Raw genomic sequence first — 22,414 nt, 5'->3', positions numbered from 1 at the left:
CCTTTATAAAAGGAGTTTACCCTAAACGGGGAAGAGGGTAGGAGGACGAAATCCGTTTGTTTTTTAATAAATCGACCGGTACAAAGTTATTTAATTTCGACGGTTCCACCTGCCGTGTCCCTTCCGATCTCAACTTAGCTTTATTTACGTTTATGTACGTATTGGTTTTACTTTGTTTGGCTTTGAATATTTGTTCTGAAACTCAATAACGGTTTTAAACATGGCTCCGGAAAGAGCCACCGTGTACGGTTGCCGTAAATAAAGGTCACGGAAGTTTTTACTTTTAAAAAGTATTTCACGGAAAATGGTATCTATACCGAAATAGAAAATTGTACAAAATTTTATTGTGTGTTTGAATGTGGTAGAACCTTTTGTGGTTGGATTCCGGTGGTATCACCGCCACACCGATTTTTGTCTAATAAACGCAGTGTTTAGCTCTGCTGTGTTCTGGTTTGAATAGGTGTGATACGGGGACATACTTTTCTGAGGCGTTCCAGCTTACTCCTCCGGAGAAGCGGCGCATCTATAGCAAACCTCAGGAAGGGATATCTAATCCTATCTGGGGTTATTTACACATGTCCATGGACGGTAGTAGCTATTTACAATCAGGTGGATTGTACGCTCGTCTGCTACTCCTTTATTATAAGAAAACTAAAAGTTGGTACATGAGATATATATCCTTAAAAACCCTAAAAATAGCGCAAGTTGGGATCTACAAAGCATAATTTGAATGTGTAAATTTAAATTATTGAGATTTAACGCCGTCGGTAAAATTAACATTTACCAAAGTTTCAAGACTTTGAAATTAAAATTAAACTAATAACTTTAAAGCACGCATTTGAGAACTTAATTTAGTGTCGAATATAAAGTTTTATTTCAGTAGATTGTAGGATTAAATAGAACAAATTAAACAAAACGCAATCCTCATGTTTAGCCGTCCACGAAGCTCATTAAAAAAATCATTATAAAAACAAATAACACAACTGCTTATAAATAAATTATCTGAAAATGAAAAACTGTTATAATAAAGACATTAATATATTAAAAATAGAAGTCACACGTTATAATGTGCCGCAAACGGTAATAAACGGATTCGGCAAGTAGATGTTTCGGGTTTCGTTGCAAAAGGTTAAAATGGAAACGTATTACTAAACCTCCGCTGTCTGTTCGTCTGTGGGCCTGTCCGTCTGTTCGTCTGTTACAAAGTGCTTTTTGTAGCTGATGTTTATCTCCGACAGAAGCTTCTTATAATATTTTTTTGTTTAGTCATATTTCAAACGCTTACAATTAAGACAAATTCCACGTCACCTCATCTGTATACTGTTCAGCCGTTTGGACTGCAGGATGTGCCGTTTGGACTTAAGAATGACACATACATATGTTCGAAAAACATTACCCTCCGGACGCAGTAAAGTAATTAAAACGCATTCGAAATTTCACACTTATTTCGTCGAAGCAAGCGTCAGTGGACTTGAACAGGATGCAGTTCCGCTATAAATCTGGTTAACGTGATAACTTTTGTTCGAGCCGAACGCCGGAGACGGGCGACGGGTGACGTCGTGAAAAATGTTCTCAACCGAACGTACTGCATCCGTACTTTAAAACCACATTCGTTAAATATCATCGCGAGATTGAAAAAACCTTTAAAGTAATGAATTCGGAACGTGCTGGTTAATGTGACGACGTGAAAAATGTTCGAAACGCGTGCCTCAGATTCACTTATACGGTAAATGGAGATGAATTTCACTTTAATACCGCTGTTTTAGGAGTGTTAGAAGATTTTGAGAGAGGGTAGGACTCTCCTCTTTCTTATTTTTAGGAACAATGTTGGGTTAATATAAAAGCTATATATACGAGATTTTTCAACTCATTTGCAACCAACAAGAAGTAGGAGAGGACTACCACTTAAGGTCGACCAAATCCCTTCAAATGATAACACACCGATGATAACATGGTATTAGGCAAAAATAGAAGAATGAGTTGAACCAAGTTTATAAGGTGATGAAATCAGTATAGTTCGACCAGAGAGATAAGCCTGTCCTATCTATTTCTAGCGTTCTGTTTCGATAGGATGGTGTGGATGCCGGCGTCTTACATATGGCGGTGACCATCTCGGTCCCTAAAATTGCAATGAATTGTGATCGGCTTCCAGTGAAACCTGATTGATATGGACGTGGTTAAAATGTTAATGGATGTCAGTGACCATTTACCATCAGCTGGATTGCAAGATAAAATAGCTGAACCTTATAGACAAACCACGAATAATTCTACCCCTTTTAAAACCAATATAAATGATGTACCCGTTTCTTATTAAGAAAACAAAGGTATTGCTAACCAAAAGTAGTTAATCATATCCTTCACAAGAATGTTTGCTAGATATTACGAATAGGAAAATAAGATATTGCGTATAGAGTTTCAATAAAGAAATCAATTTGTTACAATGGTAGGATCAAATATTACTCTATCTGGCCACCGAGCACAAATAAAAATGGGACGGAGTAACTCTATTTTATTCATTGATTGCCACATGTCATGTTACAAATACTTTTTGGTTACGTTATTATTTTTATAATATTCATGTTGCAAATGAGAGCAGTCCACTTGATGGTATGTGGCTGCTATCGCCCAGTTGTAATTTTGTACTTTGTAATTAACCCCAGATAAAATTAGATTCCTACCTGAGGTTGGCCGCAGATACGTTGCTACTTCTGAAGACTAAGTTGGAACGCCTAGGACAAGTTGGAACGCCTAGGACTCCACGGTCTTCAAAGTGGAACTCAGCAGCGCCTAATACTGTTGTTATTAAGCAGATATTGGTGTGGCGGTGGTGCTTCCGCAATCAAGTCCCAAAGGGTTCTACTACCTTCAACCTTAAACTACCGCTATTACTGCTCATATTATGAATCACTAAGCATGAGCATTGAATGAAATAACAGTTTTTTTAACTAACAATAAGTCAACTATAAGGGTGGGTTTCATCGAAAGCCTGGTTTAAGTTTGCGTTACAGTTAAATATAACAGTAACTTTGACAGTAGCGATGGTATGTAAGAATTCTGTGTTGCACCAATTGATTTGTCCTTAACGCCGTTTGTGTAGCTGTCACCACAATTTTTAATCGAAATTGACAGAGAGGGAAGTTGACAAATACAGTACTTTAACCGATCGAAATCGAGCGGTTAAAGTTCAGTATTAGTAATGACGTAATTTCAACCTCAACAAAAATGGGGCAACTAATTATATTTTTAACCATGGATTTGACGGTTGGTTAGGCTTCTGTAAATGTTACAGTTATATGATGCAACCCACCCTTAGACTCCTAAACTATTTTACTCCTAAACAACATGTTGCACCGTTGACGGTTCTAGCGAATGAACGTCGAACAATATGGCGTTTACTACTACGAAAACTAGTTTTTGTTATAGGTCAATCATAGTGACCATTCAGTCGAAAACTAAACTGTTTTTATACCAGTGTATATTAGACGAAACATAGTTTCGTTAACTGTAAAATTATCAACGATACCTCTCTACATCACAATGCACACGAATTAGATACAATTTAAAAAATACTTGTCTATTTAATAATATAATCCGTTACTCTTAAAATGTGGACCAATCCAATAAAATATACTTAATATGTTCAAATCCGTTAAGCTGTTTAAGCTGCAGGGCGAGTAAAGAATGAGACATACTATATCTACTTACTCTTGAAAAACATTACTCTCAATCTGGTAAAATATGCTTCTCTCATCGTGACATACCAAAACTCTAAAGATTGCTTCTTCTTTGTCGTTATACTCTTGGCAGAGCGGTCGTGGTCATCATGTTCCTTTTCTTTCCAAGCCTGATTTAGATCGCCTCACAATATCGCGCCATTTTTCAAAATTTTTTATTGTGCCGCACCTATCAATCGTTTAAAAATAGCTTTGTGCTACCGTGAGAAATATTTGAACGGAAATTTTTGGTTGCAGGTAGCACAAATCAACGCTGATGTACCCATCGGGACAGGCGCAATGGATCGGTGGGTGACGGCGGCGAGCGCGGCGCTAGCGTTCCTGCTCTATTACAACACGCTTGACGCCGGCTTCGTGTACGATGACAGGTAAGAAGTATTAATTTTACTTCTTTAATATCCTACTAGCACTGCTACTAGAATGTATGAAAGGTATGTTTTGTAAAAAATGAGCATTTTCCTTTAATTTGTCTTTATATATCTTTTTATATAATATAGGAGTAGCAGACGAGCATGCAGTCCACCTGATGGTAAGTGGCTACTGTCCAGGATTAGATATTCCTACCAGAGGTCGGCCACAGATGCGCCGCTACCCCTGAGGACTAAGCTGGAATACCCCGGAAAAGTATGTCTCTATTACCACACCATTCAAACCAGAACACAGCAGTGCTTAACATTGCTGCTATTTGGCAGAAATAGGTGTGGCGGTGGTCCCATTGGAGTCGAACCACAACCACTGCCACTGCCACTTTCGCAAAGCATTATCATTGGCATGCCACATTTGGGTTGCAATTGTCAGAAGATGCAGTTTTTCTTTTGGATGTCAAAGGGGAGTAAGTGTAAGGTAAAACCTATGTGGGGTCGCAACTGTTGTCCCTCGGCCGCCATCATGAAAAAGGAGCGCAAATAGTTTTCACGCTCTATCAGGCAAACTACTTGTGCAGAAAAATTGTTACTACAATTACCGTCTCAAATTAAATTATCTAAAACTTTGGTTCTATAAATATTTGTCGTAGAACCAAAAATAACAAAGTTAATTACGAAAATAAAATAAAAATTTGGGAACATTTTTTCTTCTATAACATTTATTGTCATCAAAATGGATGCTACCTTTATTTCCACTCATGCCAAATAATTCCAATCAGTACCCTTGCCAGGAGGTTTAACGTTTTGACAAATATGACTGTTTTGGTATTTGTTTACGTATTTGCCCATACAAATTCCAATCAGCGCCCCTAGCGGATTGTGTCAGAACTTGGATATAGTATGGTCCAATACGTAAAGAAATACCAAAACAGCCATATTTGTCAAAACGTAAAAACTTATGGTAAGGGTACAGCATAACAGCTATTCTCGTTGAACGTAACAGTTAATATAATTTAATAACTTACTTTCCTGCTTCAAATGTCTGTTTGTTTGAACTTCGGTCGGAAATATTGTGAGTTTTAATTTGTACGGTAAACTTTTGTATGTCACGTTGATTACAAAATCTGTTGGCAATTTTAATTTCAATAAATAAAATGCAAAAGTTGGTTATTTAGTCCACTCACTATAGGTCTTCACTTATTGTGTACTTTTATGAGTCGTTAATTGTTTTGAATGATTATATAAACGTTTACGACCTGTGTTATGCCACCCCTTTGGATGATATTAAAAAATACAAGTCGTGGCAAAAAACGCAAGTAGTTTGTTTACGTAGTTATATAATACATGACTACAACTACATATATAAATCGACCCCAGATAGAATTAAAATCCTATCTGTAATACTCATAATTTAGTAGATTACAGATGCGTTTTTACAAAGTTCCAAAGACTAAACTAAGAACCTCGTAAATGTGTTTCCTTTAAAACAGAACACAGCAGCACTAAGCGCTGATGTTATTAGGCAAAAACATAGGTGTGGCGGTAGTCTCCGCAGTCAAACCACCAATTAAACGCATCTGATATCAGGCTTATGAAAACGTAATATGGACACAGCGCTGAAAGAATTACTTAACAATATCGGAAATATGAGTGACGTCATTTTGAATAAACCTTTACCATAAAGCGCTTGCACTCACGCGTGATGACAGGTAACTCGACACCAAATTGCTTTCTATTATACCGCTCGACAGCTAGTAAGGCTATTTGATAAACCTATCAGGCTTATCACAGTGGATACTGCAAATGTTTTAAGGAATATTTATGACAGAAATCGGCCAAGTGCGATTTTTTTATAATATAGGAGTAGCAGACGAGCGCACACAGTCCACCTGATGGTAAGTGGCTACTGCCTCCCATGGACATCTGTAATAACCAATCAGATAGAATTAGATATTCCGACCTGATGTCGGCCACAGATGCGCCGCTCCCCCTGAGGACTAAGCTGGAACGCTTCGGAAAAGTCTGTCTCCCTTACCACACCCTTCAAACCGGAACACAGCAGCGCCGAACACTACGGTTATTAGGTAGAAATAGGTGTGGCGGTGGTGCCGCCGGAGACGAACCACAAAGGGTTCTACCACCTTCAAATTGGATTGGATGATAAATTGTGAAGAACATAATGTTTGTAGTTATGGAGTTCCTTTAGTTAAGTTCTTACAATTAAGAACAATACAAGAAACCTTCTTAGATATCTGGGGTAACAATTGAGCGTGCAGTCCAACTGACGTCAAATCGTCTCTGTTGACCAGAGATATCTGTGATCAGCTCCACACAGAACAGGTTCTACCTGAAGATCAAAGATTCTTTGCCACTGAGGACCAACATGATCATTGCATCATATCCAAGTCAGCCATTTTATTAGCTAGGCTTATTATCTTTGACATGACTTAGGTTATGGACTAATTTCAACTTTTGTTGAAATTCATTCTACACCCTAATTTTTTAGTTAAATCTGGAAGTAGGTAAAGTTAATTTGTATGTAACATGTAAAAATACTTATTTTTAAAGTAATATTAAGATATCTACTCTTTAAATATACTAATACAGAATACTAATACTAATACAGAATAATCAACTGTACCCTTAGTATGAGCTTTTACGTTTTTATAAAAAAATACTATTTTTTTATTTGTTAACGTATTTGCCCATACATTTCCAATCAGCGCCCCTAGCGGACTGTATTAGAACTGATTGGAAATGTATGGGAAATATGTAAACTAATACAAAAATAGTCATTGATGTAAAAACGTATAAACTCATACTAAGGGAACTGTTAAACGTTGACTACTGTCAACAATTTACATACCATTTCACCCCTATATGCCAAAATATCGTCTGATGACGCCAACATTTTCGCTGCGTGTAATAAAGTTCGCTACTCCCAAACTATTTTGAAATTCACAGTTTATGAGATGACACAATCTCGACTGCGGTAAAATTAGATGATTTAGCGACACAAACTTGATTTGAAACTAGAACGATGATTGGTTTGACGAGCTCGCGTAATTAATCCGTTTTACAATGGTATTGGCTTGCTGTGTAAGCCGTTTAGTGAGAATTGGCCTCTTGGGATACTTTTTTATACTGTACTGTCAATCGACTCTGCTAGTACTATTTGTTGAGGAATTTTTGTTTGTTTTATGTTACTGAATCAGTTTTATTTGATGCTAAACGTCGTAGAATTAGTATGGTTCGCCCGGGGAGATATTTATTTCTATCACACACTATGAGATGACATAATCTCGTCTGTGGCAAAATCAGATGATTTAGCGTCACAAACTATATTAAATTATAAATTATAGTAAATTAGTTTTATTTGATGCCAAACGTGGTAGAATTAGTATGGTTCCACCAAGGATTTTAATTTTACCCAATTTTAATTTTACCTACCCATTTCTATCGTTAAGCAAGTAGCTCTTGCTTTTCCGAGGAAGGAACGCCAGCGACTTTGGCGTCTTTGTTACTGCTCAGATGTGACAATGCGTCTGTCAAGTCAATGACTAAGTATAATTTGTGTTCTTGTGTTCTATGGATTTGGTTAGGTTAGGTTAGGTTAGGTTAGGTTAGGTTAGGTAAGGTTAGAGGTTAAAAAAAAAAAGATAAGGTTAGAGGTTAAACAATACACTTGATGTTTGAGGGGTGATGACTACTCATCATCAAGTGTGCTACTTTAATACTATAAAAATGATTTTTTATCTGTGTTCATAAACCTTACAAAGAATAGTAAAAATAAAAATGGTCGTGCTTGTGTAAGGTAAATATTTTTTAATTTAAATTCAAACTGACGAGTTATACAGGTTACACGGCTTTTGAATGGCAGTTACATACGTTTAACGAAGTCTGTTGGTGATTTTGTTAACATTTTATTTTTACGTCTCTTTTGTCAGATCTGCAAATAATCTGCCCGCTCTGAATCTTTGAATAACGTTTGAATATTTAATTTCTTTGACACGTGCCCAAAAATTACGGTAAAATAAAAACGTGTGTTTTCTTTTTGTGGTTTTATCACACAAGAGGATGATTTAATATTCTTTGTGTAGATAGAATTGTTGCCAATTTTTTTTTCTATGTCCACCTTCTTAAAACATTAAAACATAATCATGAAACTTTGATGTTGAAATTTGGTGTAATTAGACACACACGAAGATGAGAACAAAAACACCCAGACCCAGAACAGAAATATTTTTAAGTACAGGACATTGTGATCCATTTTTTTATCTTAATAAAAAATCGCGTCTCATCTTCTATATATCTCAGTATTATGTTGTAATTAACGAACACAACATTCTATGTTTATTATGAGCCTTAATTAATATCGACCTACAGAATGAATTTATTGATTCAAGAGTTCTATTCCCACGCGCCATCAATTAATCCGTTAACAATGCAGCCGATTGACAATGTAAGCTATTCAGTCGAATTAAAAAATAATAATTGATTTGATTAAGCAGGGTTAGCCTAGTGGTTGAAACTCGGCCTCTCGATCGAGAGTTCCGTGGTTCAAATTCCAGGCACCAGTGTTTTTTCTTATATGCGTTAATACGCAAATTAATTATCACTTGCTTTAGGGGCGACGGAAAATTTTGCAAGGAAATCTGTATATCTAAGAGATCTAAAAAAAAGTTTTGAGAATATTAAAAATAAGAAGTCCTCATGGATGTGTGAAAGCCAATCAGCTCTTGGCCAGTGCGGTGACGTATGGCCTGATCCCTTTTTATTCTGAGAGGAGTGCCCAGCTGTGGAACATTAATGGGATGATGATGATGAATTGATTTGTACTGATATTTTACCTAAATACCCTATACCTATATATACCTAATATTCTTCATAGTTCAATGGTAACGATGCGATCGGTCACGCAACATCGCGGATTCGATTTCATTTTTTTTTATAAATGGCGAAAATATGTAAATGCCAAATTTAGTTGCCTTTGTTTGTCTGACTATAATACAATACACAAAACGATTGTATTGTTTCATATTATGGGCCTGTATCGACCGATTATGTTGTAAATTCACTATAGAATTAATATACCTATTTGAAGGTGGTTCAACTTTGGCGGCACCACCGCCACATCCATTTCTAGCTACCTAGTAAAGAAGACATACTTTCACGGGGGTTCATAGGGGTAACAATATATGTGTGGTCGATCTTAGGAATCTAGTGCTGTCCAGGGTTAATAACAGATGTTCACAGGCAGCAGTAATCACTTCATCATCAACCCATTCCTGTCCAATTGGTAGACTTCACATACCTTTAATATATATATTTTTTATAAATCTCCTTTTTCCTTCACCGTTTAAGCAAGTGATAATTAATTTTTAATACGCACATAACTTTGAAAAATCAGAGGTGCGTGCCTGGGATTTGAACCTCGGACACCTCGATCGGAAGGCCGAATTTCTTAACCATTAGGCTATCACTGCTTTTTTTGTAGTCACTTACCATCGTGTATTGCATATTCGCTTACTACTTCTATATCATAAAAAAACTATAATTTCTATAGTGCAATAAATGCCTCGTATTGATTAATCTTATGAATATCTAAACGTTTATTAACGCAAAAAGTTTATTAAAAGTTTAAAAGTTTATTAACGCAAAGTAAGTACTTACGAGCTAGGAGTCTATATTTTAGCACGAGATTTATAGCCAGTCTAAAAATACTATGTTTGAATTAATGCTAATTGTAACTGTTCACGGAGTAATATTTCACGATAAAGTTGAAAGCTTAAGTCGGTAATAGAGGGCGTGAGGATGGATATGAATAACAACGCACTAGCCAATGTACTTTGTAAAATAGCGGAGAATAAGACGAGTATTTTGAGTTTTGTTTACGTATTCTACATATGAATACATTTATATTTTTATTTATATAGTAGTCTGCAGTCCAACTGATGTCAAGTAATCGCTGCAGTCGGTTTTAGTGATATTAATAATAACATATTTTAATTTGTGACTTGTGGATTCGTGTCTCTCTCCAAAATCAGAATCGGACGCTTCACATTGGTTCTATGGGAATCAATAAGGGGTGGTTAACGGATACTCGTAGATATCTTCAAATAACCCAAAAAGTAGCCGATAATGTTTTAACTATGTTATGAGAGTAACAGGGACCGACTGCTTACTGTGACCTCCTAAATTGCTTCAACGGCGAAGAAAACCTTGTCCTGTTTCATAATGTTCTGGTTGGTCTACTTTAAAATGTTTTTTTCAATGTTTACTCATACAAAGTTAAAAGGTTCGAAGTCAGACTAATACTGAATTATAAAAGACAAAAACGTTACAAACGTAACATAAAACTCGCAAACTGCATATAACGTTAGCTTACAACTCATCTCCAATGCACGGACACACAAAGCCGCAAAATCCGCACAGCGACAAAAAACTAACAGCGGAAGTGAACAAAAACCGAGCACAAAACATTCATACTAGCAGCGATCCATACTTGCGGAATTAAAACACTAATTCCGCCGCCACGCCCAAGAAAAGCCGCTTATGAGAGACTGTAGCAGTATACTGGAGCGCCCTTTTGTTCTATACGACACGAACAACGACACGACTTTAGATTATCGAACTCCATGTTATACAGTTTTAGATCTTTGTTTGATTTTTATATTCCTGGCTTTGTATCATACAAAAAATTCTACTAGGTACTACTTTTATATTGTAAATCCAACGTATGGACACACAAAGGTATGGACATACTTGCGGAATTAAAACACTAATTCCGCCACCATGCCCAAGAAAAGCCGCTTATGAGAGACAGTACCAGTATACTGGAAAAGCGGTTTTGTTTTATACGACACGAACAACGACACGACTTTAGATCATCGGGCTCGGAGTTATGCTTTAGATCTCTGTTTCATTTTTTTCGTTTGCTGTCTTTACAAAAACAAAAATATGTAATGTGAGTATCGGGCTAGTATGTGTTCTCAAAACATAAGAATGTGGACATAATGTCTCAGATTTTATTATTATTTCAAAGTTTTGATCATGAAGTAATAAACTGTAATTAAATAAAGTCGCTACATTTAAGTTTCATTAACCTGCCACTGGAAAAATATTGTACAACATGCTTCAAAATTCTCCAGTTTACCACTAGACGCGTAAATTTTCCACTTTTCCCAAACTCATATGAAAATGCACGTTTCAAGGTACCATAAAATATTGAACACAAGTTTATTAGATTTACACGATGTTATTCTCTCGTCACGTTTATAAACATTTACAATGTTGCGAAAAACATTGTACACGTATTTATGGGGAAGCGATCGTAAAGTAAAAACGTTCGTCTTAAGCTCCGTAGAGTTCCGTATATGAACGCAGATGGAGCCTTCCACAGCTCAGTCGTTGCAAACCACATTAAATCTTCTTTTTTACGATCTTTTCCTTTGCCAATCTGGGCGCTGCTTGATGTGTTATTATGATATATGACTTACCATGTTCACTGGCTTTTTTATTTCCAGCTTGTAGGGTTAATGACCTTGAACATTGAGGTTGTGAAAATATGTGCTAGTCGTTTTTAAATTTGCTGAAAGTTTTATACCATTTGAGGTAATTGTACTAATGTAAGGTAAAATTGCTAGTGGCAGCACCGTTATAGCAATTCTTCTGCCTAAAAACAACAGTCATAAGCGCTGGTTTATTCTAGATTGTAAGGCATCATACCAGGATTTCCAAGTTATCTTCAGAGATGGAAACTTGTATGTGGCTAACCCTACGTAAGATTCCAATTTTATTGACGTCCATTCCAAATAGATGGTCCACGTGTTCGTCTAATATTTCTATTTAAAAAAGTCAATACACAACATAAAAGCTAAGTATGTTATATTTTATAAAAAAATTTGAACAAACGATTTGCATTTACCAAGCCACTTTGATAGCGAAGTAATGTATTTCCAACCTCCCTCGCTAGTCGGTTATTGGACTAGTTACACTCCATATAAAAATAAATCAAGTAAGTAGGTGCGCCCTATTATCGGATGTGGAGAGTAAATCCTCCGTATTTTCGCAATAATAAATTCTCCTCCTTGGAAATGTTACGGACGATAATGATGATAGAATCGTCGAACTTTGTTCTGGTCTTGGCTCGCTGCAAACCACTTCAGTGTTTCGTAATTGAGGGCTTACGTGACGACTGCGCGCCGCAGCTGCCCCAACTTTCACTGCGAAGAGTTCTGTAGCTCCAACTTTATCTCAATTTAAGTTTCGGCACTGGCCCGGCGATGGAAATAGTTTTTATTGGAACTATCCAGGAAATTCATACGAATCCCGCTTGTATAGGTCTTTGACCTAAGTATTCGTGTTATGTAAATGTTGTTTTTGCTCATTTGCGATATTCGGAATGTAAAGGTTCGGCGTTTAAAGCTTCGTTTGCTAATGTTATAGTAGTATCCATAAATGGAAAGTCTTCTTTGAATATGTCATAAATTTCTAGGAATATTTATTTGCCATTATTGCATCGAAGTACATTCGAACATTCGAACTCCACGTTTTCTTTGTAACTTGTACCTATATACGAGTAAACAAAATATTTTGAAAATTTTCATGACATACAAGATACTTGTTATGATATCTCTTATATACTGGTGCAGGGTTTCCACAGGGCATGATTTTAGACAGCAGCAGAAATCTAATAATATTAGGGAGGCAACCCTTAAGTGACAGATCCTGCCGACGACAGTTGCCGTCAGTCATCGGTGTGTTGTCGCCTATTTACTTAGATCGTATCTTCATACTTCGCACGATTAGATAATGTCAGATGCTAACCTAGTTCTTTTATATTTCTTTTTAAGCATTTGCGTGTTGGAAGAGGAAATCTAATTTAGGACGCAACGTTTTACGTCAGTCAATCGTTATTTAAACAAATATACATAATTTAATGTTTGAGTTTGTCTGTTGTTCATCTGAGTCCATTAACGCTACATTCGATAACGATACGATGACATAAAAATATCAAATTTTGAAATGTTTCAAATCAAATTCCGATCGATCAAAATCGATCCACAAAAATTACCGGAACTAGAGAAACTTCTTAAAAGTTTTTATGTAATTATAGCAGATGAAATCTAATGTAGTTTTTCGAGTATCTGGACCGATTCATTGATTCAAGCATCGGCATTCAGACAATCGGTATAGCTTTAGTCTATCCACATGTCCCCGATCCACATCTTATACGCAGAGAAAACAGTCGGTAATAAATTGAAAATATTAGTAATATTAATAGGTTTCTTACTAAACCTTGAGGGCCTTGAACCTTAACTGTAAATACACTCAACAAATTGAAACGTTTGGTGTTGTGTACATTTGTTTATTACACTATTTATTTTTATGATGCCGAGTAACAACGTTCAAACGACCTGGTCTATAAAAATCGTATAGGTGCATATAACCGGCACGTACTGGGCCGTCAAATCGAAGTGCTATAAACTATTCGTAATAAGTAAGGTAATGTTGGACGTATTTCATAGGTGAAGCATATTAGTAAAGTGAAACAATTTTTGCGTTTCTGGGGCATAGTGAGGATGCCGGCTGACTTATATGTTATAAGGCAACCAAATTAATCGTTTTCATTTGCGCTTATGACTGGAACGAATTTGACTTCAGGTAGATCCTCTTTTTTCAATATGCAGTTGGTTACAAATTTAATTTTCATTCTCGTGGTGGTCACTTACCATCAGGTAGCACTGCATGCTCGTTTTCTGCTACAATTTTGTACATAAAAATATAGAACTAGTTCAGCCCATCCCAGTTAATATAAACCTATATCTTATTATCTGTGCGTTTCGCATGTTTTACCCTTGGTACGAGTATCTATAGTCTGATTCATAATTAGGTGTCCAAAATGTAAACAAAGAAATGTCACTGTCAAAATTAACAAGAAACAAAAACTTTAACAAACTCAACAAAAAAGTAAAACTTTACAATTATTCACAATTTAACAAACGCGCTATGAAAACGATAATACATTTGAGTTCGATTACATTCACAAAAATGAATATCATCAGCTACCAAACTTAAAAATGACGGCACAAGAAATGTTTTGGGTTCCGATTGTGTTACCATTATCACATTTTAATTTTCTACCATAAACCTTGTTTTTTATCATTATTAGGGTATGGAACAAAATTGAGGTAATATAAATATTACAAAATGTGAATTGATCTTAATTTATTTAGATTATTATTTTATTATTGTTGTATTAATTTAATATAGTCAAAAATAAGAAACTACCATTTGAAACGTATTTTTTTGATAGGTCAACACCTTTGTTTACATTTTGGACACCTAATTATGAATCAGACTATACATAGTTGTCACGTCTCATTTGAAGATAGTAAGTTCTGAAAAGAAAACATTTTTGTGTTAAAACCATAAGCCAACTTTAAGCGGTATACGAAAAATGGCGTCCGTTGGGTTAGACTCGTATTGGTCGGTTTTCGATTTTCATTAGAATTGTTGATAGGTTCGTATGAAGCCGCTTTCAATTGCAAATACCAATACAAAGGTGCCCCACCGCTTAACGCATTCTTGGCCTTTTTCTATTGATCTCTCATACATTTTACTCTTTCATCTTCGCGATTCGTGGCGGGTTAGATATACGTACTAGGGATGGAGACTCTTTCCGAAAAATATCGGTTCTTGAATCGAATCGAAGTGCAAAAAATTGATTCACAAAAAATCGAGGCCCAAAGAATCGATTCCCCAAAAATCGGTCTTCAACCTTTTCAGCTGTAAAGGGTGAAGATAGTGAAATAAAAATCGTATCCGTCGGCAAAAAATGTCTATAACACATTCAACTAACTTCGAAAAGTTCGATTTTCTAGGCTCGATCGAATCCTGACTGAATAGATTACCGAATTTCGATTAAATAATCGATTTCTTTCCCCCAAAAGATCGATATTCGATTAATCGATCTCAGATCGCCATCCCTAATACGTATCTACGTGTGGTATTCGACGCACTCAATATCAACGCTTGTTGAAAGCGGAAGTATAAAGCGCAAATGTTGACCCACGTAATAGAAGCACCACATCTCTTATCTAACATGTTCGTTACTTCATCTTCGGCCATTGATATATAGGTAGTATATTTTCTGTATACGATACAGGTTTTATAAAATAATTTTATCTCATCCTATCTTATATTATAAGCGCGAAAGTTCGTAAGGATAGATGCATGTTTGTTATTCTTTCTTGTAAAAACTACTGATCTGATTTACAAGAAATTTGGCATATAAATAGTTTAAAACCTGGATTAACATATAGATTTCGTTTTAACGGTATACGAAGCCGACAAGTGCGGAGCCACGGAGAAATACTAGTGAATTCATATTTTACTCCACATATCATTCTTCCATATCCTTCCAGATTTTGCGGCGATATAATGTAGCCGAATGGACGATATGGACCTAGCATTATATTTCAAGTGGGAAACCAATGAAATAAACGATTGAATAATATTATTTTTATAGCACCAAACTGTGCTTACTATGCGAAGAAGGAAAAATCATCTCTAACATTCGGCCATTGTATTGCAAATTGTGAGTGAGATGCCCTTCCCTCACTTATTTACATAAAAAGTTCCCGGAATATTTTGTTCGTAAATGACTTTTATTTCGTTCGAGAGTCTTATAAAACGCCTAAAATAGATTCGGCGTTGAAGATTTGTTCAAGCGGTTTTATGTTGAGTTCATTTCCCATTTGTAGCATAAAAACAATTGTCGGAGCTTTACAATTTTGAGTGTTTTTTGGCATTAGTAGGTACTTAGAAACTGTTTTTAGGTTAGCTTACAAGGTGTAATAGTACAATTGAGAGCACGTGTTCTTGTCGTATGATATAAATATATGGAAATATACTCTTCCTTTTTAATCAACTTCAAAAATGACGTTCTGTATTCGACTTTGTATGTGTGTTTGTATGTTCGTGATTTTTTCAAAAACTACTCATGCAATTTGGACGAAGTTTTGGTTCTTTGGAACGTTATTTTGTGAGACAGGTTTTTGTATATAAAACATTTGGATTTTTTTTACATTTTACGTTAGAACTAAAACTTGATATATTTGTTCATTTTTATTTATCAGAATATATTTTAACAATACCAGGAAGATACTATATTACACTAGGGTGCATAGAAACCCTAAATGGATTAATCTCGTATTTGTTTCCACGTAGATATTCCAAACCTCACAAATTCTTTGGAATTTGGTCATAGGATTTTTTGATACTTCTATTTTCATGCGTATCTTTGTTTCTCAGAATCCACCGTTATTCATATCAAACTATCGATTTTATATCATATTGCAATTTTCCATTAAAACAACGAGGGGTATAAATTAATTTTACACAACTAACAGCATTTTGTAGTCAATATATTGATGTCAAAGTTTATATCCCGCAAAGATTTCAATACAGCTGCACGGGTCATCCAATAAATAAGTTTATCCAGCTAAAGGATAGCGTGAGTAAAACGCAATATCCAATAAGCGTCAAATATACGGTCGAAGGAATCAATCCCAAAAGAACGATGGTACGTTTAAATGTTTTCCATTATTTAGATGGTATTGAGGCACCGGGCGATCGGGCAACGGGCAAGCGTTCCAGAAAACAGCGATATATCCGAGTCTGATTACGAGCGCTGAAACCGCTGAGTTGCTGTAATGTTGTTTCGCCTCTACATCTCCATTCGTTATCTATAGTATTCGTGATCGATGTGAACATGTTTCGTGTTTTAGTAATCGTTTAATAATATCAAAACATACATAATGCAGTATGAATTCAGTTTAAAAATAAGACATAATATAATTCATATTACTTTTGAAAAAAATAAAAATACATATTTATTTATTATTTTTAAAAGCAAAGCATAGTACTATTTTCATAGGAATTCAATGAAATTCTCTTAATTCCTATGCAAATGGGTATTTTCTGGGAAAGTATGTATTTTTCAACGATAGGGTACGACCGAGGATGAACTTCCACCACATCTTATTCTAGAGTTAAGAAGTTCAGGTGGACTCCGGTTGCGTTCCGTTGGAGATCCCAGAGTCCTCTACGCAACGTCGAGGACGGCCGCAGGGGGGGTTTTAGTGCGGTAAGAATCGGCACGGCATAGGGTACCTTTTGAAGGTTTCCCCCTCATCAACAAAAAAGAAACCTCTTTTCTGTGGACTGGAGTTGCTTACAAATGTGGAGTTGCTTACAAAAAAAAGTTGAAGGTGGTAGAACCCTTTGTGGTTCGACTCCGGCGGCACCACCGCCACACTTATTTCTACCTAATAACAGCAGTGTTAGATGCTGCTGTGTTCCGGTTTGAAGGGTGTGGTAAGGGAGACAGACTTTTCCGAGGCGTTCCAGCGTAGTCCTCAGGGGTAGCGGCGCATCTGTGGCCGACCTCAGGTAGGAATATCTAATCCTATCTGTGTTGATTACAGATGTCCATGGGCGGCAGTAGCCACTTACCATCAGGTGGACTGCATGCTCATCTGCTACTCTTATATTATATAAAAAAAAAAAAAAAAAAAAAAAATGTGGAGTTGCTTGCAAATGTGGAGTTGCTTACAAATGTGGAGTTGCTTGCAAATGTGGAGTTGCTTACAAATGTGGAGTTGCTTACAAATGTGGAGTTGCTTGCAAATGTGGAGTTGCTTACAAATGTGGAGTTGCTTACAAATGTGGAGTTGCTTGCAAATGTGGAGTTGCTTACAAATGTGGAGTTGCTTGCAAATGTGGAGTTGCTTACAAATGTGGAGTTGCTTACAAATGTGGAGTTGCTTGCAAATGTGGAGTTGCTTACAAATGTGGAGTTGCTTACAAATGTGGAGTTGCTTGCAAATGTGGAGTTGCTTACAAATGTGGAGTTGCTTACAAATGTGGAGTTGCTTGCAAATGTGGAGTTGCTTACAAATGTGGAGTTGCTTGCAAATGTGGAGTTGCTTACAAATGTGGAGTTGCTTACAAATGTGGAGTTGCTTGCAAATGTGGAGTTGCTTACAAATGTGGAGTTGCTTGCAAATGTGGAGTTGCTTACAAATGTGGAGTTGCTTACAATGTTGGGTGGCAGTGACCACTACCCTGGAGGACTACACGCTCGTTGCAACTTCATCTTACAAAAATCAATTTTTACCACGAAAGCCAATAACAATTACTAAATGGCAGATTGTTCGCAATATACGTTGATTTAGTAGGTATTCATTAACTGCGTTTAATTGTATTGCCTATTAAATGCTTGCTAATTGTTAGGAAATAATCCGACGTAGTCAATCCGCTTATGTTCAAATGACGTTACTACGGCACTATATAGGCATATGTAATATACTAGTGAAGTTATATCGACACCCGCATCTAACAACGCTCTAACATTAAGTCTACAAATCAGGATAAGTCAAAAAGTATAGTTTTGTGTTTCAAAATGTTTTCTTTCTTTCGAGGTGTACATAACAGTTATTACTTTTATGAATGGCTTATTATTATGAACTTTTATTTAACCTGCTTTGTTCGTTAGTATGTATGAGGTCAAATGTTGCAACTGACTTTGAAACCAGGTAATCCCAACAAATTGACCTGAAATTTTGCATATATATAGCTTGGATGACAATACATGATTAAATTAATTAATTAATGACGTTTTTAAAACCGATATGGAGAATGCTTAAAGATGGAAGTATCCTAAAACAAAAACACGTTACTAGTAAAAAGATTGTTTTTAGGGTTTCGTACCCAAAGGCTACAATCGGAACCCTATTACTACGCCTCCGCTGTTTGTTCGTCTGTCCGTCTGTCACGGGGCTCTATCTCCCGAACTTGAAATTTTCACAATGTATTTACTTCAATAAGTTGCAATAAGAAATACTACAAAAAAAATTAAATTGTTGGTGGTACGGAATCCTCCATGTGCGAGTTACACTTACACTTGGCCAATTACTAGAAAGATCTTTAAAACCTACGTTTATTGATTAGAAGCCATCCATGCTAGAGACCTGTCGATAACATTGTCGTGTAGCTTTTGATGTGAAACATCTATAGCCGCACGTAAAACCGATTTCTGGCGTGGCGACGCATGCCGTGGCATCACCACGCGCCATCGCGTCGCCACGCTATACGATGGTATATATGTACAGTCTATATGCAGTAGTGTGTACTGTGTGGCGACGCGTCGCCATGCGCAATAACTATTACCGAAGTCACTGATTAAACGGATTAAGTAGTCACGATTTGAAATAAATTCGTATTTTTTTGTATTTAATGAAAATAAATGTTTATTCAATAAATAGTCATCGTTATCTGGAAAAAAATCGTAATATTTTATTTTATCATTATGACATATTTAGTTCCTATCACAATATGTTCTTTTCTGCATATTACTTTTACAAAATAATGTCGATGTTTCACATCTGCCAGGCGTCCCGTGACGGCTCACATTTTTTTTTACGAATTTTTCGCCTACAGTGATAACTAAAATTGTACGTGATATAGCCTTGTTCGATGTGAGTTTCGATATACAGATACTGAAAAGAACGTTATTGAACTGTGCATTTCTGCTGAGATTAAGTCCATCGAACAATCGTTTTCAATGGAAGTTTCGTTTGGAGCATCGACTTATGACAAAGAAAGATTGGGCTATTTTTTGTATGATAGCAGACCGGTTGTTTCAGTATATTTTACTTACGTTTCTCCTTCATTTTATGTGATACAAATGGTCTTGTGTGAGCAAACCAAGTTTGGAAGAAATATCCTTTGTGGTTTTACTCTCAAGGCATCAACGCCACACCTTTTTTTTTTTAATTATATAAGAGTAGCAGACGAGCATGCAGTCCACCTGATGGTAAGTGGCTACTGCCGCCCATGGACATCTGTAATCAACCCCAGATAGGATTAGATATTCCTACCTGAGGTCGGCCACAGATGCGCCGCTACCCCTGAGGACTAAGCTGGAACGCCTCGGAAAAGTTTCTCTCCCTTACCACACCTTTCAAACCGGAACACAGCAGCGCTTAACACTGCTGTTATTAGGTAGAAATAGGTGTGGCGGTGGTGCCGCCGAAGTCGAACCACAAAGGTTCTACCAGCTTCTTCTGCCTAATAATAGCAGTGTTAAGCGCTGCTGTGTTCCGGTTTGAGCAGTATGATAATGAAAACATACTTGTCCGAGATGTGTTAGCTTAGTTCTCAAAGCACATCTGTGGCCGACGTCAGACAAGACTTAAATTTTGATCTGAGGTTGGTTATAGAAATACAACGGCATCAGCCACGTACTATCACGTGAACTGCAATCTCGTTTGCTACTTTATATTTTGATATATGAAATACACGTGATCAGCTTAGTGATCTCCTAATAACGTCCGTTTAGATTTTAAATAACCCATTCCGTTTGGTTTTGCAAAGCGTTAGAACAAAACTAAGTAATTGATCGCAAATAATGGCCGGTGCTTAATTCGACAGTAACTTCGCCAGTATGCGCTGTGGGTAGCTTGACGTATGTGAAATCTCCATCTTTATTACAAAGCGAATTAAGCTGCACTGTTGAGATACCTTTGTTTGAGAAAATTTACCCCTTTTCTATAAACATTTGATTTGAATGTTGGGTATTTTATTAAAGTTATGTGAAGATTTTGTTTTATGTTTTGAAATTGGTCGGTTTATATTCATTATTTTAGGAAATCAAGACTCCTTGTTTTAGCGAGGATTTATCAAATTAAATTTAAAGTGACCTCTACAGCCCAAATCACTTGAAATCAATGTTAAAAGAGCGATGCCTATATTTAACTTTCCACGGACTAAGTTACTTTTTATATTATTGGTTAGAACGTTTCATAATTTATTAAACCAAGCCTTTACCACCCACTTATCGTAAGCGAAGTTTTGCTAGAAAATATTTTTTCGCGAGAAAGTAATTTTAAATGATATCCGACAAGTCCATATTGATTATTTGCATCTGTTATTATAATACATTTATATTGGCAACACTTGTCAAGTGTCATATTAGTGACATCCGGGTTTGACTGTTACTTCTTCCTTCGATGACCGGTTCGATAGTATTGTTTGTGAAAATGTAATAGTTAAAATAAAGTCTAATTAAAGCAATAAGCTAAAATAAACAGTGATTACAGAAGTTAACCATATATTTTATTTCGCACGACCATATTTTCAGCATCTATAATTATATGCTATAAGACTATAAAGCAAAAATAGATGTTAGACGACGATTAGATCTTCCTTAATTTGTGACGTGTCCGCCATTGAAACATTAGTATTAATTAGTGGTTACAGACATAAATAATATTTTCAGTAATGTTTTATGACGTGTTGTTTTAGCATTGGTACTAAGTGCCAAAAGAGTAACGGTGTTGACCGGGCACCGCGGTTCATTGACATGCAAACACCTCAAACTTAATTAAGTTCTTATGAGGTTTGGCCTTTGAAGGTACGTTGTCACGATCAAGGGCTATATCTTACTCCTTCATAAATTATGCTGTCGGTTTCGACGTTTTTGCCACAAACAACATACATATTTGTCTTGTTAAAAAGTAGATATCAAAACGTTCATGATACGTCAGAAGGTACGCGTATAACCTGTAAATGTTAAAAATACGTTTTCTATTTTGGGTTTGGATTATAATTACAATTTAATAGTATTAAATAAATAAGAGATACGAAAAAAAATCAAGATTACCGAAATTAATCATTATGAATAAACATCACCATACATTTTTCTTTATGTAATGAGTGTCAATAACACAAAGATATGCATGAATGTAAAATTTATAATTTCCCTAGGGTTCTGGAATTGCTATACATTTTGCTATACTTCGAAACCACTTTATTAATAAGTTCAGTACAAATATTGCGATTTTGTTCTCAATACCCCAGTATTTATACCAACATAGAAAACTTCATAAAATTTTATTTAAAAGATTTTTGCCGCGTGGCAAAATACTTGAGTTCCTTACCGAATAGTGGTGAGGTTAAGTTCCCATTCATATAATTACCAGGAAATATCCAACTGAAATAAAAGCAAAATATTTTTGCAGAGCAGATATTTTTTTAATTTATTAAAAATGGACCAGAGGTGAAACTCACCTTTATAAGCCCTCTTGATGTAAATTGATGCAAAGTAAACGTGGATGAAAAAGTCAGGTTAATTTTGAATGCAGTTCAAAGTATGATTTATCGAGTTATATTATTTATGGACCGATGAGCTGATATATCCATTTTGATTTGAGCATTGAATTTTAAGACAGATAGCCAGTTTTTGAG

General features: G+C 36.0%; 1 protein-coding gene across 1 annotated transcript in view; it reads left to right on the top strand.

Moving 5' to 3' along the window:
• Tmtc2 (Transmembrane O-mannosyltransferase targeting cadherins 2) overlaps positions 1-22,414 on the top strand; it is a 164,870-nt gene that overhangs the window by 11,783 nt on the left and 130,673 nt on the right. The window contains exon 2 of the mRNA XM_073082629.1: positions 3,972-4,102. Coding sequence (XP_072938730.1) covers positions 4,014-4,102 — 89 coding nt within the window. The 5' untranslated portion in view covers positions 3,972-4,013. The remainder of the gene's footprint in view (positions 1-3,971; positions 4,103-22,414) is intronic.

This window comes from Epargyreus clarus, unplaced genomic scaffold (assembly GCF_041222505.1).
Source record: "Epargyreus clarus isolate Ecla_fem2 unplaced genomic scaffold, WU_Ecla_fem_2.2 ptg000018l, whole genome shotgun sequence".
NCBI classification, from domain to species: Eukaryota; Metazoa; Arthropoda; class Insecta; order Lepidoptera; family Hesperiidae; genus Epargyreus; species Epargyreus clarus.
The sequence above is the reverse complement of the archived record's forward strand: the minus strand, read 5'-3'. Positions and strand labels throughout refer to the sequence as shown.